The sequence below is a fragment of the Triticum urartu genome, chromosome 2 (genome assembly GCF_003073215.2).
Source record: "Triticum urartu cultivar G1812 chromosome 2, Tu2.1, whole genome shotgun sequence".
Taxonomy (NCBI): Eukaryota; Viridiplantae; Streptophyta; class Magnoliopsida; order Poales; family Poaceae; genus Triticum; species Triticum urartu.
This window is the reverse complement of record NC_053023.1, coordinates 174,679,910-174,705,488: the sequence shown is the minus strand read 5'-3', so window position 1 is coordinate 174,705,488 and position 25,579 is coordinate 174,679,910. Positions and strand designations below refer to the sequence as shown.

Genomic DNA, 25,579 nt, shown 5'->3' with positions numbered 1-25,579 from the left:
ATATGTAATTTCCTTCTTCTGCATACCGACTCTATACAACCCTAGGCCCCTCCGGTGTGTATATAAACCAGAGGGTTTAGTCCGTAGAGGTTATCAGAATTCATATAGGCTAGATAGCTAAGGTTTAGCCATTACGATCTCGAGGTAGATCGACTCTTGTAACCCCTATACTCATCAAAGACAATCAAGCAGGAAGTAGGGTTTTACCTCCATTAAGAGGGCCCGAACCTAGGTAAACATTGTGTCCCCTTTGTCTCCTATTACCTTCGATCCTTAGACGCACAGTTCGGGACCCCTTACCCAAGATCGGCCAGTTTTGACACCGACAACACCCGCTCCGCATCCTCCTCCCTTGCACAATATCCACCATGAGAGCGAGTGGGAACGCTCCATGGGAGAGACTGTCGTCGGATATGAAGCACGAGATCGCCGCCCTTGTGGCCGCCTAGCAGAGCTGACGTGCCATGCGGATCGAGGCCGGCATGCCTGCTAGCTTCCTCGAGCTCTCCGTCGACGATCCCACAATGGAGACGAGGTCCGACGACGACACCGCCCCGGAGCCGGCATCGGTGCATGCCTGCTTGACCATAGAGCAGGCGTAGGCGCATTACGACACTGCCACGGCGGATGAGGAGCAGCCTACGCGGGCTCCTATGTCGGCGTTCCGGCAGGCGCAAGAGGAGTAGAGGTACAACCTGCTCCTCCTCAAGAAGCACCGGATGGTGGAGGGCCAAATCTACGGCGAGTGCGCAAGCGAGGAGGTCGTAGCTGCCATGGCCACGACGAACTCGTACTTCGTCGCGGAGCAGCAGATGCTCTATAAGGCCATGCGTGCTCAAGGCGACACTCGCAACACAGTACCGGCGCAGCCGGACGCAGACGCGGCCGCACAAGCGCTGGCGGTCGAGGACGAGAACACCGCCAACTGTGCGTCCTACATGTCGTTGTCCAACTTTCGGGTGCACTTGTGGCAGGTGGACAGTGACAGACCGTCCACGTCTATTATAGAGCTCACGTCCACCGGGACCGGCAACGGATAGGTCGCAGACTCCTTCGAGGATGAGTAGGGCATGGGAGGTGGCAAGGCATTGTGTCCCAAATGGGCCGGTCCGTCTCCCATGTTCTACTCTTCCTCGCCGAAGACCGCACCTTCACTTCACGGGTCTTAAACCTCGTCGCTGTTCATGGAGATAGCAGATGAAGAACGTGGTCGCCGGTGCGGAATACAAAGGAAGTGGACGACGGGTACCGCCGTAAGATAGCTTTAGGGTCGGACCCATTTGTTTGTCCTAAATGTTCAAAATGTACTGAAAAATCTTTGTAATGTAATGAATTTCGTTCTGTGTATATGAAGATTCACCATTTTTGCGTGAATTTTGTCTAGTTAGTTGGTACCCGACTTGAAATGTATGCGGGCAGCATTGGGTGATCGTGTGAGTCACAAATGTCTCCCGCCAAATGTCTCCTCCCACAAAAAGCGCATCGCCGTAAATACTGAAATAAATCCACTAATAATGCGAGCATCAAAACTTAAACATTGATGGTTTGAGAATACCACTGCCCCTCAAATTATCCAATCCAATCACAGGTTGGTTTGCACGTCGGAGATGACTCGGTACTAGTATACGATGGAAACCTGAAGAGTGCAAAGAGATGGCCAAAAAAAATCATGTGGTATTATTAAGGGAGGCAAAGAGGATGATGCATGGTGGAACGGAAATATGATAGTGTGAGTCAGCGCACTTTGCCCACGCGACCCTTGCGCTCCCAGAAAACAAACATAATCTCCGGAATAAGAAAGCGCGACGAAGCAGCACCAAAAGGAGCGGGAATGGAAACCGAAATAGGAAAATATCCCGATTTCTTTCCTCTCACTCTCTAATCCCCGCCCTCCATTGGTGGGCGCCTCCGCTGCCACAACCTGGCCTCTATTTAAGAAGGCTCCTTGCGCCACCATCCTACTCACCACCGCACCACAGACCACACCCGCACCGCTCAGCTCAGCTCGATCGCATCCCCAGCCTCAGCTCAGCTCCAACCGAACTCAAATTAATCGCAGATGGTTTCTTGTGCGACAGTAGTGGCTTAGCGCATTAGCGGCGGAGGTTGGTACGATCAGGTAGGCCGGAGGTGAGGTGCCACATGTTGAGTGGACAAACGGCGGTTAGTGGCAGCAGCAGCAGCAGCATCGTCAGCCGCGGCGTCGAGCAGGGAAGCGGGAGCGGGGAGCAGCAGCAGCACCAGCGGCGGCCGATCGAGGAGGAAGAGGAGGAGCCAGAGTTCAGGGACATCCACGCGCTGAGCCCGCCCCGCGCGCTGAGCCTGTACCGCCGGAGCCGGCCGGGCAGCAGGGACTCGTGGGGGTCTGCGGCGGGGGCAGGGGGGAGCAGACACACGTCGATCCGCTCCGTCGGGAGCGACACCGCCCCCAGCGAGCTCTTCCCTACTATGAGCAGGGAGTTCTCGGCCATGGTCGCCGCAGCAGCCAGCGCTAACGCCTCGTCCTCCGCCGCGGCGGGCCACAGGGAGAGCGTGGACCGCGCGGCGAACGAGGACGCGCTGGGGAGGATCGGCGAGGAGGAGCTGGAGGAGACGAACCCGCTGGCCATCGTGCCGGACAGCAACCCCATCCCGTCGCCGCGCCGGGGGCTGTCGCCGCGCCCGGTGGAGGTGGCGGCGCCCGGTGCCGGTGCCGGACAGGGCGACGAGGTGTCGGTGGGGCAGGTGAAGAAGGGCGAGGTGGAGACCAAGATCGCGGCGTGGCAGATCGCGGAGGTCGCCAAGGTCAACAACCGCTTCAAGCGCGAGGAGGTGGTGATCAACGGGTGGGAGGGCGACCAGGTCGAGAAGGCCAGCGCATGGCTCAACAAGTACGAGGTACTACACACTGCTCCAATCCTCTCCATCAACGATCAATCCGCACCAGACCATGCTCTCTCTGAATGAATTCTGATCGTGTGAATGTGAAACTCCGGTGCGTGCAGAGGAAGCTGGAGGAGAAGCGGGCCAAGGCGATGGAGAAGGCGCAGAACGAGGTGGCCAGGGCCCGGCGGAAGGCGGAGGACAAGCGCGCGTCGGCGGAGGCCAAGAGGGGCACCAAGGTGGCGCGCGTGCTGGAGCTCGCCAACTTCATGCGGGCCGTCGGGAGGGCGCCCACCAAGCGCTCCTTCTTCTGAGCCGCCCAGCCCTGCTCTGCTGCTCCTCCTCCTTGATCAACGTCCCGCCATTGTTTCGCTTTTTACTCGCCGTCGCCGTCGCCGGATCGTTCACTGCTTCGCTTCACAGGAACCTCCTTTGCTCGCTGCTTCGCTGTGTGGAACTCTCGTTTTAGTGTTGTATCCACATGTATGGTGTGGTGTGCCATCGTTCCCTCTTTCTTCCTTCTGCATTTCTCGTGTTCGATATGGAGTACTTAGTACATAGCATAAGAATGGAAGGGTGTGCTCTGCCTGCTCAGTCCAAGTGCAAGAGCCGCCTGTATTTTGTTTTTGTTTTTGTTTTTGTTTTTTGTTTCCGATCAAGGATATTGTGTGTGTGTCAATATGAACAAGATATGCAGTAAATTACTGTTGTGTGGTGTGTGCACATTCGCAAGCCTTTTGAATCACCAGTTTCTTGATTTCTAAGTGTTCATCCGTGTCATTTATTTCAGCTGAACAGTCCTTTCTCTGTCCCCCAACACCTTGTCCGGCTTCTTTTATGGTTTCTTCAATGCTCGACTAACAACACTTTGACATAAAAAATCTTGGAGGCCCAGTGTACTGACGAAGAGTTGCTTTTGTTTTGACTTCTCAAGATCTGGTGAAGAGTAGTCAAACGATCAGTAATTTGGAACTCAAGTACCAAACTGAGTTCTCTGCCTTGATGATGGCATGCGACCTACCGGCTTCACTGTGAACAGCAGAACGTGCCCTGACTTGTCACTTCACCGGCAGAACGTTAACTAGGTGAGAGTCACTGGTGCGTATTCGAGAGAACAAAAAAACAAGGTGACAGTCATGCAGCACGCATGACATATCTGAGCGTATCCATTGCAAATCGGAAATTATTTTTATGTGTTGGTCTCGCGTAGTTCGATAATGCTCCAAATTAGCACAACCAAGCTCAACCAACATCAGTTACGTACCCTCGATTGACAGTGACCTGTGCTCTTCATATTGCTCTTGTGTGCTGAATTCAGAAGTATCTGAGCTTGGCAACTTTGGATTCTCAGCATGGGGGCATAGAATAATGACGCTCGCCACTTTCATATACTAGTACTACATTTTATACGAATTCCGCAGAAATTTCAGTTCGATAAGAAAGAACAGGATCTCTGCGAATCAAAGAATTGTTAAGATTTCTGTTGACTAGAAATAGTAGTTTGATGGTAACAGCGTGCCTGTGCATGTGAATGCAGCACATGTATGCATTTTTTTGCTGTTGCATTGCATACCATCATCATGGACACAAGACGACCAGGCGTCAATGCTGGATCAGACAATACCTGAATAATTCCGTGCGCTTGTTCAAAGAGAGAGGATACGAATCCCATGGATCCCCTGCACTTGGACACCTATATTGGCGAGCATGGCCAGGGAGTGGGCCTCCGTCTTGTAGTTAAATGTCTCTACCTTGTAGTGGGGCGCAGCGGCCCATGAGCAGGACCAGCCCATGTGCATGCATGCATCATCGTCCTCTCTCTAGCCTAGAGAGAAAAACATGGTGGGGGCAACAAACAAGCTCACATGCCTACACAATGTGAGCCTGTTCTCCTGTTTGATCACGTCGCATATGGCGTGTTCCGAATAATTGGTGGTTACATTGATCATGAACGAGGTGGACTCTGCAAGCGCCGGAAATGCGAGAATCCAGTCGTGAATTACTACTGGCTGGGGCTTCGTGTTAATTTTCTTCCGAGTGGAAATAGGCTTACTGGTTGCTTTTTGACCCAAAGGAAATAAAAAAGCTATCGTGGCTTATAAAAGGGTTTTCGACACGCTCTTATATTATGGTATGGATGAGTATCAGATAATCACAGTACACAACTAAAAAACGTACTCCCTCCGTCTGAAAATACTTTTCGGAGAAATGGATAAACAAGTAAGCACTATCACAAAATATAAAAGAGAAAACTACCATAAAACAATAAATATTCTTCACAAGAAGATGACGTGATCTTCATGTCTGAAGAACATTTTCAGAGTGCTCGTATGATGAAGTTTACTCTTTGCAGTTTTGGATACTTCAATGATTTAAAGGTCAATTTTCATAAGGTTAAACTTTGTTATTTTGGTCACGCTAAATATGCTGCACACCACACGGCAGAAAGGCAAAGTGAGCCAAAGCTACATTTATACTGTTCGGGGAGATATATACACAAAAGCTGCATGGCCGTGGAAGAAAACTCTGTGATCACTTTCGTACATGCCACACCAGTTAAGAAATAACTAAAAAGTGCAGCTGAGGATACGAGTCTTATCTCTGACAAGTAGAGCCATTACGCATTTAACCTAGATGAGGCTACCAGGATGTTCTCCACTGCTCCCTCCAACAAATGTCTCTGAAGTTTTTGGCAGATTGTCTACACTGGCAAAAAGCTCGTCCGCCGCAGAAGCATACAAGCTTGAAGGCTCTGGCAGATCAACCACGTCAGCGAAAGGCTCGTTCACTGAAGGAGTATATGTCTCTGAAGGGTTTGTCAGATCAACCACATCAAGCAAGGGTTTGTTGGAGGCACAAGCATCGACCTCTGACGATGCCGGCGCATCAACCACGTCAAATAAAGGCCCATCCATGGCAAAGGCATCATCATCTGAAGATGGGAATGTAGTGAACAAATGATTCGAACCAAGGCCAGCAGCATCACTGCCAGCCTCCTCCACAGCAGAAATTTGCGATTCAGAATCAGATGATTCAGCAAGCAAGACTTCGAGAGAAGGGCTGCTTGTACTCATTCTCTTCGATACGAAAGCCATTCCCAATATGTCATTCTCCTGTGAGCCCACAGTTGGTCTTACATCAGGACCAGCTCCATTGCCCGCAAAAAGATCTTCCACATGATTTCCAGCCGCGACATTCCCTGAACTAGTAGCTTCTCTGTAAGAATCTCCATCAGATGGTTCCATACTACTCAAATCTGACAAGGAGTGTTCTACCTCTGGTTTTCTGGAGCTTTCCCTGGGACCTGAGTGCAAGCTGCTACAGAATACAGAGTCCATCCCGCCAGAAAGCCTAATGCTGCCCTTTGTATTCTCCAGAACTCCATCCTCATCTGACAGGGTTTCCATTGCATTGGTACTGTGCCCACCAGAAAGCATAATGCTGCCCTTTGTATTCTCCAGAACTCCATCCTCATCTGACAGGGTTTCCATTGCATTCGTACTGTGCCTGTTAGCACCATTTGCAGGAGCTGCATGGCTTGATGGTTCAAAGGTTGTCTCGATGGATATGTCATCACAAAAATTTCCATCTCCCTCATCAACCTCTAAAGCTTTCTTCAATAGCGAAAGTTGGAAGATTGGGTTCTGCTGGCTCGCTTTGCTGTCACCACCTTCCAAGTTCTGATGTGCTCCTGTCAATGTTCTCTGGAAGGACGGAATTGCAGCGTCACCACAGCACACCTCAGAAGTACCATTCCTAAAAGCAATCCGTGCCGCCAGAAACTCTGCCAATGGTAAGGAAGGTCTGCTTTCATCCACTTGAGCTGTCTCACCAACAGATTGAAATATGGTAGGAGGTTTTGCCTGAGTTCCGCCATCAACAGACCCGAGGTGTGTAGCAAGCTGAGAAGGATCATCCACAGGTTCACTGCTTGTGACAAGCGGAATCATGTACGAACTAGGACCATTGTTCTGCCCATTTACCTGAGTGTAATCATCTATAGATCCTGTAAGAGACTGTGAAGGAACAACCAACAGTTCAGTGCTAGCAAATGCCTTCTTGTCCGGATTCATATCAATATTCTGTCCATTTACCTCAACACTGCTAACCAAGTGTGCCTTAGATACAGAAATGAGTGGAGCCGCATCAACCTCCTGAAAAGATATCAAGGTACTAATCTTCTTTGTGTCACCAAAGATGCCATGAAAGTCGTCTTTAGTGGATGTGTCATGAAGATGTCCATGAGAAGGGAAGGAACTAGAGGAATCATCAGTATTTCCACAACTTACATTACTGGCAGTGCAAGCAACAGACTTTGAAGGTGATGTTCCTTTGGTGGAAGTGAGAAATGCCTCCAAGGCAGACGCTAATGCGCCATCGACAGATACAGGAGTTTTGCCTTTGAAGCTGTTGTCAGTGCTTTTGCTCAGAGTATCATTAGAATTTGTACGACCATCATCAACATTGTCAGCTTCTGCTTGTTTAACTTCCTCCACTTCATCCTCTTCATCATTTAGGAATTCAGGAACCTTGATAGCTAGACCTGGGGAAGTCTTGCGTTCTCTCTCAACAGGTAAAGGCCCACCATGAAGCTTCTCACATATAAACCCAGGTTCACAGATGAAATCAGGTGCCTTAAGGACCCTTGGCACAACATTAGGTCCATGTAAATTAACTGTATTCTCATCAGCCACATCACAATTAGAGTAATCTTCTGAAGAAAATTCAGGTGCCCTCATAACCAAGCCTGGCTGCCTGTTCATCACAGAGGCAGAAGTTCCAGAATTCCCACCATTATGTTCCTTTTGCTGCGAGTTAATTGTATCAGAAAAAACATTTGGTGCTGACATTCTTGCAGAAGAACTTCGTAGAGACTGAATCTCTACAGAGAATGAATCAAACTGCTGCTCCAGTCGTTGAAGCCTTGCCTCAATGCTACTGAGGGGCCTCATCATTTTGTCCTCAAACCTAGAGCAACATAACTCCACCTTCTCCACCTTAGAGATCAGAGTATCCAGCATTCTCTCAATGTGATTGTGTGGAGTAACATTTTCATTCATAATAGGACTAGCCTCCGGGTACAGATTTGATACTGTCTTATCCTTCGCCAGTGTCACTTGTACATTTTCTGTTGTTATTACAGGCAATGGAAGAGGCTTGGGATCATTTAACGGGAACTCATGTTGGTTGCCATCATCATCACATATCGTACCACTCTGCGCAGGTGGTAGTCTGCTCTGCACTCCAGCTGGCCTAAATTTGGAATCATTTGTACCATACAGCCCTGCTTCTTTCGCTATGTTTCCACATGGGATGCTATCTTTCAACGCGCAGCCTTCAGGAAGTTGGGCTTTCAAGCCCTCAGCAAAATATTTGTCATCTATTTTGCAGTCCCTAGATTTGGAAATTTGCATAAGGCCAGGAACAAGCATAGCCAACAAAGAACTACCTCCCATGTTTCCAGGACCTGCTACTGAATCATCACTGCTGGATTCAACAAGATCAGCAAATATGTAGATCTCTTCAATATGCACTGATGTCTTTGACTGAAGTGAAAGAAGACGGACAGTAAGAGATACACATGGGTTTGCATCAGTTATCTCAGCAGTTGCTTCGTAGTGAGCCTGGAATGGACAAAATAAAACAAAATTATAGTATATGTAAGAAGCTAAGAAAATTTCTTTGATAGCGAGTACTAGACAATGGCTGTTGACAAAAAAGGGAAATACCAGAGTATTTTTCTGGCAGATTCCTATCGCATTCCTTTCTTCTTGAGATTCTGGCGTGTAATTTCCAAGAGGAGACTCAGGAATTTTGACTTCAACCCAGCTATCTTCATCACTACTACTTGTAACACTTTTGGCCTCTTGTTCATGCTTTTCGCCGGTTGCAGCATTGCTACTTGCCTGAGATACACATTCTTCACCAGGAGGCTGCGGTTCTTGAGCAGCAATTCCACAGCGTACAGTGCATAGATAATCTTTACTTGCATCCTTCAGGTCAGTTGAATAGTATATTTCATAAGTTCGAGCTGTGCTTCGCACATACACTCTATGAATCTCGTACTTTCCTGTGAAACTAACTGAAGAAAAGAAATGGATTAGATACACTGATAATGAAATGGAAAATGGTTTGATATTTATTAGCAGTAAAATATCGCATAGTATTTCTGGAACAAGATGGAGACTGCCAGGAAACTGGGTCATGAAAGGCACTGTGGTGTACACAGAATGAGATGGAGCCTGACACCACAAAAGGATGGATGTACAACGAGAAATAAAAGTATTGCTTCCACTGTTTGTATTCTAACATAAGCTAGCCGTCAAAATTCTGCAATTTATCCCAATTAAAGGAAGGAGATAGATCATGGGAATTTCAACATGATCGATGTTGGGTGGACTATTCATACGGAACAACTTACTTTGATTTCAGGCTAGTCGAAGATGTGGAAGCTAGAGTTGTAAGATGATGCAGATATATTCTAAAGTAGTACACGAAACACCAATTACGGTGATCATGTGCAGAATAAGAAACACTGGAGTATAATGTATTTAAGATATTTAAAGCTAAATGCTCGGGCGTTGTTATGGAGATTAAATGCCCGCGCATTGCTACAAAAGTTCCGTCCCACAATGTAAGATGTTTTTGCAAGCCATTTTAGCTTGTAAAAACGTCTTATATTATGGGACGGAGGGAGTATTTAATTGCATGAGCTGGTTAGACGCTTGTGTCATTGTAGTACCTAGCTTTGTGCAGATAAAAAAAGTACTATCTCAAAATATACAGCAATCAAATCAACTAACCAAAGGATCGTGATACATCTGTCTGCTAAATAGAAAGTAGCATAATTGCAGAAATTAATTTCTGGCAACTTAAGAGGCAATCTCAGAGGGTGAATGGACCACCACCAACTCAGATATTATAACAGTTTAAGATATACTGCAGTTTGTGGTATCCACTTCTAGCATGAGCTTGTGAACAAGAACTGGAGCATCTATGATGATATTGTAGTCCAATTTCAACGGACTCTGCACTGGAACCCAAAACAGCGATGGCCAGTTTGGGGCTTGGCTTGTGCTAGCCAACTAGGGTTTATCCACCCATACGCTGACTACGGCGACAGAGCAATTCCCGACAGCGCGTGCATCTGCATCCAACCAGCGACAGGAACCATCGCAACAAAGCAATTCGCGATCAAACCGCGCAAACTCCTCCAGTAGGCTCGACCTTTCCAGAAAATCCAAGAGAGAAAACGAGTACTCACTCGTAACATCGCAGGGAGTTGGATCCTCGCTGCCGTCGGACGGCGGGCGGGCGAGAACGACGGCCGCGGGGGAAGTCTCGGCGTCGTCTTCGGTCGTCTCGAACGACACGGCGTCCTCGACCGCCGCGCCTCCGGCTGGGGCCCAGGTGCTAGTCGCCGTCCATGGCCTCCCGGGCTCGCCTACCGATCCCGATCCAGGTGTCCCCATCGCTCGCGGTCGCCGCCGCCCGCCGCTTGGGCGGAGACGGTGGGTATCGGCGGTGGCGTGCCGGCGGTGTTCGCCGTTGGTCGCCTCGCTCACTTCCGGATTCCGCGAGCGCTCGCTCGGTACGCGAATCTGGTGCGGGATCCGATCTTACGGGCCCTCGCAGTAGAAGATTTGGGTTGGCCGCGTACTTCGCCGTCCTACCGTTAGGCCTGTAAATGACGCCGACTCAACCTATGGGCCTTCCGCGCGTTGGGCTTCGGCCCGTTTTCAAATCGTTATCCACACCGCGAATGCTCCACCACCGCAGGTGCAGACGATGCTTCCCGAGCGCTCGCGGCAAAGAGGATGCAGCTGCGCTCCCTCCCGTTCGCCGCGAGCGCCGTGGCCGGAAGGAGCTTCCTCGCCGCTATTCCTCGGCCGGTGACGGAGAGAAGGACGCGCCTACGTTGCAACGCGGGCAACTCCTCGTCGTCGTCATCGGAGGAGGAGGGCCGCGAGCTTAGCACGGCGAAAGAGGCGCTGCGGCGGCTGGCGGAGCTCGACGCCCAGCTGGAGGGGCTGAAGGAGCCCAAGATGAGGCCGCCGCCGCCCCCTCCTCCCCCGGGTAATCATTGCCTTTTCCCACTCCGTTCTCCTCGTGCCAAGTTGCCTGCCTCTCCGGTTTTCCATGCGTCCATGCTCCCCTGTCCTCCCGTTCAATCAGTCGTCTAGAGTTCGAGATCTTCATAGCGGCCAATAATAATTGATTCATGTAAGTTCGCCGTTCGCGTGTTCTCTCGAATGAAAATTTATTAGTTGGGCTGCCTAACCTACGGAGAAGAGACGGATCAATCTTCAATAACCTACTCTGAAACAACTGCTCGATGGAGCAGGTCATTTGTTAGCCTCGTGGTGCATACTTCAGTATACAGCAGAGCTAGTCATTTCTCAAGTACTGTACCTACGAATAGTAGACGTATTACTGTTTTTGGTTACAGAATGCGCAGGAACTGTTCATTTCCTCATTTGTTTCTTTTGTAGCAGTAGTACAGTAGTGGCACTTACTTTACAGCGTAGAGCGATGCTTCTAGATATACCAAGCCCGAGTGATCCGTACAATTCATCAGTTGCTAGGCCACGACAGCACATTGATCCTCAAGTCGCTTCCTACTTTTTCTAGGGGAGTACCATGTGCTTGCGAGCATAGCATGTGTGGAAGTAGTCCTGCCGTTTCAAATTACTCGTCGTGGTCACAGTCCATGCCATTGCTTTGCCTGCTTGATCACTTCTGACTTCTCTGCTAACTTCTCTGTATGGGTACTTGTGTATTTACTTCTGTTTTGTTCACAGATCCTTTCATGGACCGCGATATGATAATACAGCGAGGACGCCCAAGTGATGAGCTCCCAGAAATGACCCCGGCCTACGTGACGTTCTCGACTCTGGCAATTTTTATCTTGACCATCTTCACCAACGTGGTGTTCAACGTGTACATCAAGCCTTCCGTGGACGGCGCCGATCAGCCGGTACGAATCCAGAGAGTGCCTCTGGCTGATCCTAGCTTCCAGCAGCCCGGCAATTCTAGTGATAGCTCGTAGACGTATATGCATGACACGATAATACAGTTTGATACAGTGGCAAGGGCTGTGCTTTGCAAGTTAACTGAAGCCATGTGCCTCATCCCTCATATTTGCGGCATTATGTACTCCCTCCGTCCCTCGTATTTAGACAAATTTAAGACAAGAATTTTAAGACGAAGGAAGTATTTAAGACCCACATGCTCTAAACAAGCTGTGCTGTTGCTGGCCTCGGCCTTGAGGGTTTTCATCATTATGGAACAAGGTGCTGCACATGTGTCCATGGGGCTTCACCTGTAGTATGTGTATCTTTTTTCTTTTCTTTCGATTAGCGGCTTCCATCGACTCAATGATGATCAATCAATTACAGTCAGCAGCACAATGATCTCCTGGATCGAATATATCAGACCCAACTTGTGAACCAATTAATTGTGTCAGCGGTGATCATGGACGCTGAACTTGGAGAGCAAATTGCCTCTTCTCTCGCACTAATCAGCCAATGGCGCGGCAAACTGTTTGCAGCAACATGCATATGCTGATGCCAAAATTCCAAAAACGCCGACATGGATGAGCTGTGGGCAATGGTCGTGCGGCACGCGACAGAGGCGGAGCAGCAGGGTACGTAGCGTACGCCCGTGGTAGCGGTCCCGGGCTCTGCGATCTTCTACTGTGTCTCTACTGGTTTTTTCTTGCAGCTGTCTATAAATTTATATGTAGTATACTGTATTTCTTTGTCTCTCTTGATTTAATTTTCTCCCGTTTGTTGTATTTAGCTTGTTTCGTCCGGATTATACACTGCCCCTGCTATAGCTTGTCGGCAGTTCTTGGGTTCCCGTAAAGATCACACAGCTTTCTCGTTGCCTTTCGCTTTCCCTATGCAAGATTCTCGATTGCTTTCCTATCGTAGACACAGTACATCTTGATCTGTCTCCTATTTCCTCACAGCTCGAGCCATTCCTAATTTTTTCTCTATTTTATTTATTTATTCTTTGGTTTCATTAGAAATACCAGTAGTTTTTTACGCCTGATGTTGAAGAAAGTGTCCCGGGGAAACTAGTCCCTCTGTGAAATCCTGAAAAACCCAAACATGCGCCGTTGGATCTAGTACAATCTAAGGGCTAGATCACCCACCCACTCATTTTGGTGTGTTTTACAGAAAAACCCAAGGGCTTCATGTAATAGAATAACCAGGCCTGTGGATGCTTGCATGCAAAACACGGGACTTGATCTGCATCCACATTCTAGATGCGACGGCCCACGTTCGAATTTCAAGTTTTCACCGAGTGATTAGATTTCCACCGGATACTCTTTTCTATTCTACTACGTGGCGACACAACAGATCCAACTTTGACCCTAGTTTGAACCTCGCATGTAGGCCTTCCGTGCTGGCCCTGTTTATTTCCCCTTCTTTCTTTCTTTCTTTATTTATTTATTCATTTCCCTTATCTTGTGCTTACCCAACCTCGAACAAATACCTGGGCGTGTTTGTTTAGAGGAATCTCGTAACATGGACGCCATAATTTATCTCTGCCAAAAGAGAACATACTTCAACTCTCTCATGGATCGAGTCACCGAGTTCCAGCCCAGCGACCAACATCTCACGTGCCGTGACCTAGTGTTTTTTCACCCTCTTCTTTTCTTTTGAGGGAGACCTTGTGTTTTTCCTAGTAGTTTGTACACCTACTACAAAGCGGTGTTGACGAGTTGCGATTTATCCATTCATTTGGTGAAGAGTGTACATTTAGCTTAAAAATGTGCTCATACAAAGGGATGCGGAGTTTCTGCACCCGAGCTCAAATGAGCTCGGGTGAACAGTAAAATCAAAACTAAATTAAAAAAAAATAAAAAATTCAATTTTTTTTGGGAGAAACATTGACAAAAGTTCTAAGTGCTTGCAAAAATTTGTCATGAAATCACATTTCTAGAAGGCGTGGCAAAAAAAAACAAAATCAGTACTCTGAAAAAGCTACTTCCAAAAGCATTTTGGAGCACTGAATTTGTTTTTTTTTTTGCCACGCTTTACAGGAATGTGATTTCATGATGAATTTTTGCAAGCACTTAGAACTTTTGTCAATGTTTCTCCAAAAAAATGGAATTTTTTGATTTTTTTTTATTTTTTTTCGATTTTACTGTTCACCGAGCTCAAATGAGCTTGGGAGCAAAAAGGCACTTTCGCATACAAAGAGTATATTTATATCTTTCCAATGCACTTTAAAGTGGAAAAAATGATTTTCTCTCATCACATGGTAATCAAATATCAATAACATTCTACACATGGTCTTCTTAATTTCTATAACACTTAGCTCATTAGGATTGAGTAATTAAAGAGGCGAGAGATGGTGGCTCGCACCTTTCTAATGTTTTTTTTTACTTCACTCAATAGTTTGTCCTAAAATTTCTATACGTACACTTTTCATCAGATAGGGTACTAGCGTTGGCTCGTCGCTCTTGCGGTGCTCGAGAGGGCTAGAAAGAAGTAATGCGCTTGCACCAACAACTTGTGCGAGAGAGATGCAAACACGACATTCATTCATCTCAAGGTTGCGCCACAATGATGGATGGGTCGCTTCAGATGAGGAGAAGGAAAACATTGTGAGGGAGCATTTCTCTCGTACAATGGGGAAGGCTGGTCGGCGGCAAGAGGACTTCAACTGGCAGGCTTTAAACCTTCCTGCGACCCATCTCCATAGGATTGACAACCCTTTTACCGAGGAGGAGTTCGAGGGTGCCATCAAAAGTCTCCCTTCCCATAAGGCGTCGGGGTCGGGCGGGTTCATTGACGAGTTCTCCAAGAGTTGTTTGGATGTTATCAATGATGATGTTATTGCAGCCATCAACAACTTTTCTAACATCCAAGCGGCCCACTTCCAGTGGCTCAACTCGGCAAACATTGTGCTGCTACTGAGAAAAGAAGGTGTTGAGAGCATTCTCGACTTTACGCTGATTAGCCCGATCTATGCCATTGCAAAGATTATTGCCAAAAAATTTGCCTCAAGGCTTGCCCCATACATGAACGAATTGGTCTCGAATGGACAGAGTGCCTTCATAAAATCCCGAAGCATCCAAGATAACTTTCATATTCGTGAGAAATTATGCACCTTGGCTCCACCGGCGGTGGAAGCCATCTCCACTTCTCAAGTTGGGTATCAATAAGGCGCTTGATACCGTGCGATGGGACTATATCTTTTACCTTCTCCAAAAGCGCCCCCCCCCTCCCCGAGGTTCAACAATTGGATTGCCGCCCTCCTTTCGTCATCCACCTCACGGGTCCTCCTTAATGGCATCCCCGGGGATCCGATCAGGCATGGTCGTGGTCTCTGGCAGGGAGATCGCTCTCCCCTCTCCTTGTCATCCTTGCCATCGACTCCCTTCAACGGGTGCTTCGGTTGGCAGCCGAGCAGGGCCTCCTACACGACTTAGGTGGTCGGGGTGGTCAATTCAGGACATCGCTCTATGCGGACGACGTTGCATTTTTTGTCTTGCCAATTATATAGGACGTCCAGGCCATCTCTAGTATCATGTAGAACTTTGGGGAAGTCGTCGGGCTTGTAACAAATTTCCAAAAGATGCTCGTGGTCCCCATCCGTTACAATGGATTGGACCTTGGTAATATCATGCAAAGCCTTCCGGCGGTGCGATCGACATTTCCCATGCGATACCTTGGGCTGCCCTTGTTGGCTAGGCGGTTAAAAAAGATCCACTTCCAACAACTCAAGGACCAAGTCGCAAGCAAATTACCACCTTGGCAAGGTAAACATTGCACGACAGCGGGCAGAAACACCTTGGTCAAGTCCATCCTCACCACCATCATGATATACCACATCACAGCGCTCTCGTCATTCCAGTTGAGGTCCTTCAAGCCATTGACAAGATCCGTGGGGCTTTTATCTGGGTGGGTTCCGACAAGATCTCTGGTGGTAAATGCAAAATTTGTGGGACGCCTGCATGATGCCCCGTGAACCTTGGCGGCCTTCGAATCCTAACTTGGCGAAGTTTGCTCGAGTCATCCACCTAAGCTGGCCATGGCTTGAGTGTATTGCGTCAGAAAGGACTTGGGTTGGCATTGGGAACCCATGCGACAAGGAGGATATGGACTTTATTTCACGCCCTTACAAAAGTCAATGTGGGGGTGGGAGCGAGGCGAACTTCTAGGAGTCGGCCTGGCTAAATGGTCTACGACCTAAGCTCGTTAATCTTTGGCATGTCCAGCAACAAGAGGTAGTGTATCAGAAAGGCCCTTTAGAATAGTGCTTGGGGGAGCAAATTCAGTTATTAAAATGGCTTAAGGGGCACACACCCAGAAATTCATCACACTTTTAACTCTGATGGCCCAAGTGCATCTACTGAAAGTGCGTTATATCGACTAGAGGGGGGTGAATAGGCGATTTTTATGAAATTCTTCACTGATGAATTTGCCGGTGAGGAAATTCCTTAGCGAAGAACTACTAGCAGCGGAATAAGTACTCAAAAGTAAACATAACAGAATACAAGCATAGTCATCATGATGAAATGAAGACAGGCACAGAGTACAGGAAGCGTAATCACAGGATAACACAGGATGAAGACAAACAGACTGAAGAAATTGAACTGAGGAAATTGAAAAAGTCTTCAGTCAAAGTCTTCAAACACAGATATGAACAAACACACAACACAGTTATAAGGAAATGAAAGAGTTGAGGAAATAGAACCAGTAAGCTTGGCGAAGACAATGATTTGGTAGACCAGTTCCAACTGCTGTCTCAGTTGTACGTCTGGTTGGAGCGGCTGAGTATTTAAACTCGAGGACACACAGTCCCGGACATCCAGTCCTGAACACGCAGCTCGGGACACCCAGTCCTCACTATATTCTCCTTGAACTAAGGTCACACAGACCTCGTCCAATCACTCGTGGTAAGTCTTCAGGCGACTTCCAAACCTTCACAAACTTGGTCACTCGGCGATCCACAATTCCTCTTGGATGCTCTAGACCATGACGCCTAACTGTCTGGAAGAAGCACAGTCTTCAAAGGTAACAAGCGTCGGATCCACGCAGGATCAATCTCTTTAGTGATGCTCAATCACTTGGGGTTTGTAGGTGTTTGGGTTTTGGGTTTTTGTTTTTTCCTCACTTGATGATTTTTGCTCAAAGTCCTCAGAGGATGGGTTGCTCTCAAATGACAAGTGTCAGTTTCTCTCGGAGCAGCCAGCCAGCTAGTGGTTGTAGGGGGCGGCTATTTATAGCCTAGGGAGCAGCCCGACATGATAAGACATAAATGCCCTTCAATGATATGACCGTTAGGTGGATAGATATTTTGGGACAGCTGACGCATAGCACAGCAACGGTCGAAATTTTGAGTAGTAAAATCCTCAGGGCTATCATGTTCCTCACTGTGTAGGCAATCCGCATAGGCGAATTCCTAACTCCTCAGTCAGGACAAATTCCTCAGAGACCAGAAGAACTTCGTCTCTGTCACTGAAGAAATTGACTGAACTGTATGAGATTTCCAATGGCTTCACTCAAAGGGATTGGTAGGTGTAGGATTTTGAGTTGAGCATCACATGGAAAATTTTCCTTGGTATTTCCTCGACCCCCTTTAACAGTACGGTGTTTCCTATGACTCAAGAAAGAGAAAAACAAAACTATGAAAACGAAAGTCTTCAAGCTTCATATTCCTCGCATGAATATCAAGTCTTCACGGACACACCAATTTCTTCACTTTCAAAGTCTTCATGAAAGTCTTCAGAAATACCAAAATCTTCAGTCGAAGATATTCATTTTTAGGGGTCGACTTTTCCTGTAAATATCAAACTCCTCATAGACTTACAGACCTGTGTACACTCACAAACGCATTAGTCCCTTAACCTATAAGTCTTCAGTACACCAAAATCACTAAGGGGCACTAGATGCACTTACATTTATAAGACGATATGACGACACCATCCTTTCGAAGTTCATCGCCTCGGATCACTACTTTGTAGCCTCGGCATACAAAGCACAGTTTTGCAGCAGCATTGCAACATGCTTCAAAAGCATGATTTGGAAAAACTCGACATCGCCAAGATGGAAGTTCTTTGCTTGTGTAACGAACCAGAGAGGAGGGGATCGGAAGTAGGTGAGGGAGAGCGAGAGAGAGACTTGGAGAGGAAGAAGGGGGATTGCTTCGAGAGGAAGGATTAGGATGAGTTGACAGTCTGTTACATCGCATACCCTGCCATAGGCGGTTGGCTGCCCCTTTTATCACTCCCTCGCTCTCACTCACACACTCTTAAAGCTGGAGCCCGATCCTTGACACGTCACACTGGACAAGTGGCAGACAAGTAGCCAGGTGTGACATTCTCCCCCCCCCCCTTGAGAGCAAGCTCCGTCTTCAGTGCTGTCGTCTCCGTCTTCAGTGCCGTCGTCTTCGTCTTCCCAGAGGAGAGCCATTGGAAAGCGTTGCCGTAGGGTGTCATAGTCCTCCCATGTCGTAGCTGAAGTAGCGCTGGTCCCCCATTGTACCCTGATCTAGACGACCGGGGCATTGCCCTTCTTCATCATGCGTCGCTCCAGGATGCGCGTGGGTGCCGTGGTCGCCACGGACAGATCAGGCACCCGTGGAAGTTCTGAGTACACCGACGTGAATGGCTTCAACTGCGAGACGTGGAAGACCGGATGCAGGCGGCTGGCTTCCGGCAGGTCGAGCTTGTACGCCATGAGCCCGATTCGCTCGATGACGGTGTAGGGCCCGAAGAACTTGTAGGCGAGTTTGGCGCAGGGCCGGCTGACGACTGATTGCTGAACGTAGGTTGAAGTTTTAGGAGTACCTGCTCGCCCACCTAGAACTGGCGCTCGGTGCGATTGCGATCAGCTTGTTTCTTGCAGCGCTTCTGGGCACGCTCCAGCTGGGCGCGTATGTGCGCTGTGTGCGCCGCCCAGTCCAGGTCGTCACTGGTGGACGCGTCGCTTGGCCAGGCCGCCATGGCTCCCAGGTTGGCCTCCTTCCCGTACAGCGCCTTGAACGGTGTGCAGTTGAGCGACGAATGGAAGGTCGAGTTGTACCAGAACTCCGCCATGAGCAGCCAGCGACGCCACTTGCCCGGGGTGTCGTGCACCGCGCACCGGAGATACATCTCCATGCACTGGTTCACTCGTTCGCTTTGGCCATCGGTCTGCGGGTGGTAGGCGGTGGAGTACAGCTGCTTCGTGCCGGTGCCAGCGAGCAGCTCCCGCCAACGATTGCTGGTGAAAACCTTGTCGCGGTCGGAGACGATCGAGGTGGGCACCCCGTGCAGCTTGACCATGTTGTCCCAGAACGCGCGCGCCACCTGCGCGGCGTGGAAGGGGTGACGAAGTGGAATGAAATGGGCGAACTTGGTGAAGCGGTCCACCACGACCATGATCATGTCGAAGCCTTCCGATGGCGGCAGCCCCTCCACGAAATCCATGGTGAGGTCTTCCCAGGGCGCTGATGGGATGGGCAGCGGCGTCAAGAGTCCGGCAGGCTTGGTGTGTTCGTGCTTGGCCTGCTGGCAAGTCACGCACTGTTGCACGAACTCCTCGGTGTCGCGCTTGAGCCCCTGCCATTCAAAGTGCTTGCGCACGCGCTGGTAGGTTGCTGTGACGCCAGAGTGGCCGCCGACCGCGCTGTTGTGGAGCGCGGCGATGAGCTTGGTGCGAAGCGCAGTGTTGGCGCCAATCCACAGGCGGCCACCGCGACGGATGACGCCGTGGTGCAGTTCGTAGCCATCGTTGCCGGGGCTGGTGATGGCAAGTTTTTGCAGTCGATCCTGGGCGTCCGGGTCGGTGGAGTAGGAGTTGAGCACCTCCTGAATCCAAGCCGGCTGGCACGCCGAGAGCGCGACCAGGTCGAGTTGTTTGCCCACACGAGACAAGGCGTCGGCCGCGCCGTTGTCGAGTCCGCGCTTGTACTGAAAGCAGAACTACAGCCCGACAAGTTTCGCCATAGCCTTGCGCTGCAGCTCGGTCTCGAGGTGTTGCTCCCCCAGGTTGCAGAGCGACTTGTGGTCAGTGAGGATGTCGAAGGGGCCGCGCTGCAAGTAGGGGCGCCACTTGTCGATCGCCATCATCACCGCCAAGAACTTCTTCTCGTACGTTGAGAGCTTCTGGTTGCGCACGCCGAGCGCCTTGCTGAAGAACGTGACCGGGTGACCTTCCTGCACCAGCACAGCCCCGACGCCCGTGTCGCACGCATCGGTCTCGATGGAGAACGGCTTGTCGAAGTTGAGCAGGGCGAGCACTGGCGTTGTCGTCATCACAATCTTGAGCCGTTCGAACGCCGCTTGCGCCTGCTCGCTCCAGGAGAAGCCCTTCTTTTGAGGAGCTGCGTGAGGGGCTTTGCGATGATGCCGTAGTGCGGCACGAACTTCCTGTAGTAGCCGGTGAGCCCCAGGAATCCACGCAACTCAGTGACGTTCGTCGGCGCTGGCCACTGTTCCATGTCCAGCGTCTTGTCCTTGTCAGTGGCCACGCCCTCCTTGGAGATGACGTGCCCCAGGTAGTCGATGTGGTTGCAGGCAAAAGTGCACTTGCTCTCCTTGACGAACAGTTGGTGCGCCCGCAACAACTCGAAGACGATCCGGAGGTGCTCGATGTGTTCTTCCATTGTTTCACTGAAGACAAGGATGTCGTCAAGGACAATGATCACAAATTTGCGCACATACTTACTGAATATGGCGTTCATGAGGCATTGGAAAGTTGCTGGGGTGTTCGTTAGGCCGAACGGCATGACCCTGAACTGAAAATGTCCGTGATGCGTCTTGAACGCGGTCTTGGCCTCGTCCTCCTCGCGCATACGAATTTGGTGGTACCCCACGCGGAGATCCAGCTTGGAGAAGACTGTTGCGCCCGCCTGTTCGTCAAGGAGCTCATCGACGATCGGGAGCAGGAACTTGTTTTTGATCGTGGCATCATTCAGACGGCGGTAGTCGACGCAAAACCTCCACGTTCCGTCCTTCTTCTTGACCAACAGGACCGGCGCCGCGTACGGGCTGACGCTGTGCGTGATGACGCCGGCGTCGAGCATTTCCTTGACCTGGCGCTCGATTTCGTCCTTCTGCAGCGGCGAGTAGCGGTACGGGCGAGTGTTTGCGGGGACTGCGCCTTCCACCAGTGTGACGGCGTGGTCATACTGGCGATGGGGCGGCAGGCCCTGGGGAGCGGCGAAGACGTCGGCGAATTCCTCCAGGAGGTCGCCGAGGGGCGTCTGGCTGGCGCATTTGCACCGTGGTGGCGGTGCGCGCCCGCACGTGTCCACCATGGCCATGGCCCAGACGTCGTTGCCCGCGATCATCTTGCGCAGCTCGTCGGGTTTGATCGCCTTAAGGGTGGTGGATGCCTTGGTGGGCGCGCCCCGGAGCGTCACCTCTTCGCCGTCGTGGGTGAACTTGACCCACTTGTCTTGCCAGTGGCATGTCATGGGGCTGTGCTGGGCAAGCCAGTCCATGCCCAGAATGCCATCGTACGCGCCAATGTCCAGCTCGCGCATCGGTTGCAGGAGAGACGGTCACTGTTGGCGACGTGCACGCCCACCCGCGGCATTTCTTCTGTCGCCAGCCCGAGACGACCGACGAAGGATTTGTTGACGAAGCTATGCGAGCTGCCCGAATCAAGGAGAAGTAGCATGACCTGATTGCCCACCAGTGCGCGTAGGCGGATCGTCATCGCCGAGTCCGTGCCGTCCAGAGCGTGCGACGAGAGGAGGCAACACTCGGGAGCATCCCCAGCAGGAGCTGGCGGCTGCGCGACCGGTCTGGGGTCGTCGAGGAGTTGCAGCGCGTGGATGGTGTCGTCGGAGAGCACCTCGCCGTGATCGCCGACACTGATGGTGAGTAGCTGGGCTGGCTGCGCACACCGGTGCTCCCGCGAGTATCGGTCGTCGCACTTGAAACACAAATTATTGGCGCGGCGATAGTCGCGGAGTTGCCGCTCGTGCGCGTAGTCGTCCGTGGGGGCGCGGTTGGGCGCGGCCGCCCGGGGTTGTGGTGGAGCCGCCGCCGGTGGGGGTCACCCGCTGGTGTGATGCATGGGCGCACGCGCGTCGTGCCCAGTTCCTCCTCTTGAATACGCGCCAACACCGACGCCCTGGTGATGCTTGAGGGCGCCTGCAGACGAACCGGGGCGCGTAGCTCGTCCTTCAGGCCCAGGATGAACTGAGTGACGAAGAACTTGGTGTTGATGGATGGATCGAGCGTGAGCAGGTGGTACATTTGCTCGTCGAACGCCGCACGGTACTCGGCGACCGTGGTGGTCTGCCGGAGTTGAAGCAGCTTGTGCATGACCACCTCGAACTCGTCGGCACCGAACTCCTCGAGCACGGCGAACGTGAAGACCTCCGAGGTGATGCCACGATGTGTTTAACGAAATGCTTGCAGCCAGTTCGCTGCTTGGCCTTCGATATACAGCGCCGCGGTGGCCACCCAGTTGTGTGGTGCGACCTTGTAGAGCTCGAAGTACGCCAGGCAGCGATCTAGCCACAGGTATGGAGCGGAGCCATCGAATCGGGGGAAGTCGTGCTTCGGTGGCTTGTGGTAGTCGTTGCCGTAGTGGCCCGCTGTTGGGGAGGGAGCGGCGGCCGGGGCCGCGAATCCGCCCTGTGGAGGCACGGGAATCAGCGGGGGTCGATGGTCCCCGAGACGCGCGTGGGCGGTCGCCGGGCGGCCCTGTTCGGTGGCCACACGCGGCGAGTGTGGAGGCGGCGGGGCGGTGGTGGGGGTTGTTGCGGAGCGGCGGGTTGGTGCAGCACGGTGGTGACCGACCCCGACGGCGATGCTGAGCCTTCCACCGTCTTGCGAGTCGCGTCGACGTCGGCCTGCGTCAGATCGATCTGCCTGGAGAGGCCGCGCACGTCCTGCGAGATCTGCGCGTTGAAGGCGGCCTAAATCTCGATATGCTTGTCATGGACCGCCTTCTGCTCGTCCATCTTGACGAGGAGGGACTCGAGCATCTTGGTGATGTTGTTGTTGCCCTCGTCCATGGCGGCCAGTACCTGATGCGTCGTTGCCGAAGCTTTGGAGGGCGCCATCGCCGTGCTTGGAAGAGATCGAACCCCGCGACGGATTTCGTGTGAGCTTGCCGAAGCAGCACACACCGCGCGCGGTGGATGTTACCGATCTGCAACCAGCGCGAGGGAGAAAAAAATTCGGGGCGATTTGGCTCTGATTACCAACTGTAACGAACCAGAGAGGAGGGGATCGGAAGTAGGTGAGGGAGAGCGAGAGAGAGACTTGGAGAGGAAGAAGGGGGATTGCTTCGAGAGGAAGGATTATGATGAGTTGACAGTCTGTTACATCGCATACCCTGCCACAGGCGGCTGGCTGCCCCTTTTATCACTCCCTCGCTCTCACTCACGCACTCTTACAGCTGGGGCCCGCACACTGGATAAGTGGCGGACAAGTGGCCAGGTGTGACAGCTTGGTTGATTACACAAAATCGAGTATGGATGGCTGACCGCCTCGGTAAGCATGGGTGGCCAAACTAACTACAAGGATTATACGGATCGCTGGCATGGGTTCAAGGACGTCAAATCATGCCGAGATAGCAGGCTTTGATTTACCGGACACTTGCCTTCGGGTGGCCAAACTTGTTGTAAATCCTCTCTTAACTAATGAATGCACCGAGTCTTTCGCCCTTTCCAAATTAAAAAAAACACTAGCGCGCAGGGAAACCAGCCGCTTACTGTTGTACGTTTGACTTTAGTTGGCAAGCTACAATCAGATCTGAGAAGTAAACCGACCGAGGACTGAGGTCCAGCATCACTCGTGCCATCCTTTTCGTCCAGGAACTGCAGCTGCATGCATCGCCCCCCATTTGGTGTGGATCATGCATGTGCGTCCCCAGATCCGGTTCATTTCATCGGGAGCAACCGGACAAGCGCTTGGACTGCGCGATCGGGACACCGGACGGACGGACACGTCGCCGCGCCCGCATCCGCATCCGCGGCCGTCGGCAGGTCGTCGCCCACGCGCGAGTTCGCCGGCCGCTCCCCGTGCACGCGCGTGCGTGATCGGGAGGCAGGAGGCTAGGCTCTCCTAGCCGCGAGTTGCGACGCGACGCCAAGAGCTGATGGGCGCGGTGTCGAGCCCTCGGCGACCGGAGCATCGTCGTCCGCGCCGATCGCGACGGGTCGCCACCGGTGGTGGGCCGGGCTGGGGCGCTCGCGCGCAACGCAACGCGACGATGCATCGGGGGATGGACCGACGCCTTTCTTTCTTTCACTTGACAGCACGCTCGCTGTCTGTCTGGGACGATTCGTGAGCGGGCGCGAGAAATCGATCGGTAACAATAATTGCGGGTGGCGGAACGAATCGATCTGCCTGGCCCGGCCCTGCCCTGGGCGGTTTGGCCGGGCATGTGAAGTGAAGCTCACCCGCGCGCGGGCGGTGGCCCGGCAGATCGCACAGGCCTGTGGACGCGGCCAATTACTTATCCCTGCCCCTGCCCCTGCGTTGCGTATTCACTCCGGCCTGCGGCGGCACAGCACAGCGACGACAGCTGCTAGTGATCGGTTCTACTTTTTCACGAGCGCATCCACGTGATCGCCCGCCAGCCAGCCACTTGCTAGTTGTCACTCGCTGACACACCCGCTCGCTTGCCAGTAGGCGAGGCGAGCATCGATGCGTGGTGTACACTCACTCGAGTAGTACCACAAATCTTATCTTACCAGAGCTAGTAAGATCTTTTGCTCGCTCCTCTCTTTCTATTGCATTGCATGGCATGCGGCCGGGCCAGGTGAGCTGTGCGCTGCTCGTCATCGGGCGGCCCGGAAAGCCGAAAGAATCCTTTTGCTTTTCGGCATCGCTGCCTGCCTTGCTTGCTTCCCCGGGCGCCTCTCTCTTTCTTTCTTGCTTGCTTCCACATGCGCTCTCGTGTGCGGCCTGAACCCTGTCGGACACGTCCATGCCGCATTATTCAGCCTCCTCTCCTCTCCTCTCCTCTCCTCACATGGGGCGCTGAAACGGTGAGGGACTCGATGATGCCGAACCGGGCTAGAGGGCGGCCACTAGCTCGTACGTTTCGGGTCAGAGGGGCAGTCAGTGCGTGCCCGCTGCCGGCTTCGTTGTCATGTGTGAGTGACTTACGTGCCACGGCAGGAGGTGCCTTCCATGCCTTGTGGAGTAGAGTACAGTATGTACATTTCATTCTTGGCTTCCTGCTCCGGCGATTAATCTCGTAAAAAAGATTGCATTTGATCATGCGTTTCCTTGCGAAATTTTCGAGGAATCCAAGCGCGAAAAAGGGTTGTACTCTGGCAAAGGAGCGTACGTAATTCCTCCCCGCAGGATAACTGTTTCTTGCGATAATTCTACACCTACGAAACGTTCTACGTAGGGTTACGTAACCTTTTATAAAATTCTCTTCCCGGAAGTAACTAGTTAACGAGCGCTTCTTCGGGAGCCTCGCAACGATCCATTCGCCACGTGTTGCGCTCTGAACGATTCCTTCGAATTTTGTTTTTTATTTTTTCGCACGCGTTTTTGGTTTTTTAAACTTTTTTTGGGGTTTTTTTTGACGTTTTGGTTTTTCCCCGGTCTTTCTTAGCTTTTCGATAAAAAAAAATTCAAAAAAAAATTCGCGAAAAAACACATTTTTTTCGTGAAAGTCACGGTTTTTCTTCCGCGAGAGGCACGACTGTGCTTTAGCGAGAGTCACGGCCGTGCCTCTCGGAAACGAAAAAAAACATGTTTTCTGTTTTTTTCTTTAGTGAGAGTCAC

The 25,579-nt window shown here is 51.2% G+C and overlaps 3 protein-coding genes across 3 annotated transcripts; 2 read left to right on the top strand and 1 right to left on the bottom strand.

The window, feature by feature from the left end:
• Positions 1-1,949: 1,949 nt before the first annotated feature.
• On the top strand, positions 1,950-3,585 carry LOC125536594 (remorin 4.1-like). The gene is made up of 2 exons (XM_048699841.1): positions 1,950-2,877; positions 2,985-3,585. The coding sequence occupies exons 1-2, from the start codon at positions 2,143-2,145 to the stop codon at positions 3,174-3,176; spliced, it is 927 nt and encodes a 308-aa protein (XP_048555798.1). The 5' UTR covers positions 1,950-2,142; the 3' UTR covers positions 3,177-3,585.
• A 1,718-nt stretch (positions 3,586-5,303) lies between these two features.
• Positions 5,304-10,524, bottom strand: LOC125536592. Its single transcript, XM_048699838.1, has 3 exons — positions 10,127-10,524; positions 8,592-8,944; positions 5,304-8,486 (listed from the first exon to the last, which is right to left on the bottom strand). The coding sequence occupies exons 1-3, from the start codon at positions 10,332-10,334 to the stop codon at positions 5,493-5,495; spliced, it is 3,555 nt and encodes a 1,184-aa protein (XP_048555795.1). The 5' UTR covers positions 10,335-10,524; the 3' UTR covers positions 5,304-5,492.
• A 104-nt stretch (positions 10,525-10,628) lies between these two features.
• LOC125536593 lies at positions 10,629-12,100 on the top strand. Its single transcript, XM_048699840.1, has 2 exons — positions 10,629-10,938; positions 11,664-12,100. The coding sequence occupies exons 1-2, from the start codon at positions 10,680-10,682 to the stop codon at positions 11,909-11,911; spliced, it is 507 nt and encodes a 168-aa protein (XP_048555797.1). The 5' UTR covers positions 10,629-10,679; the 3' UTR covers positions 11,912-12,100.
• The last annotated feature ends 13,479 nt before the right edge of the window (positions 12,101-25,579 follow it).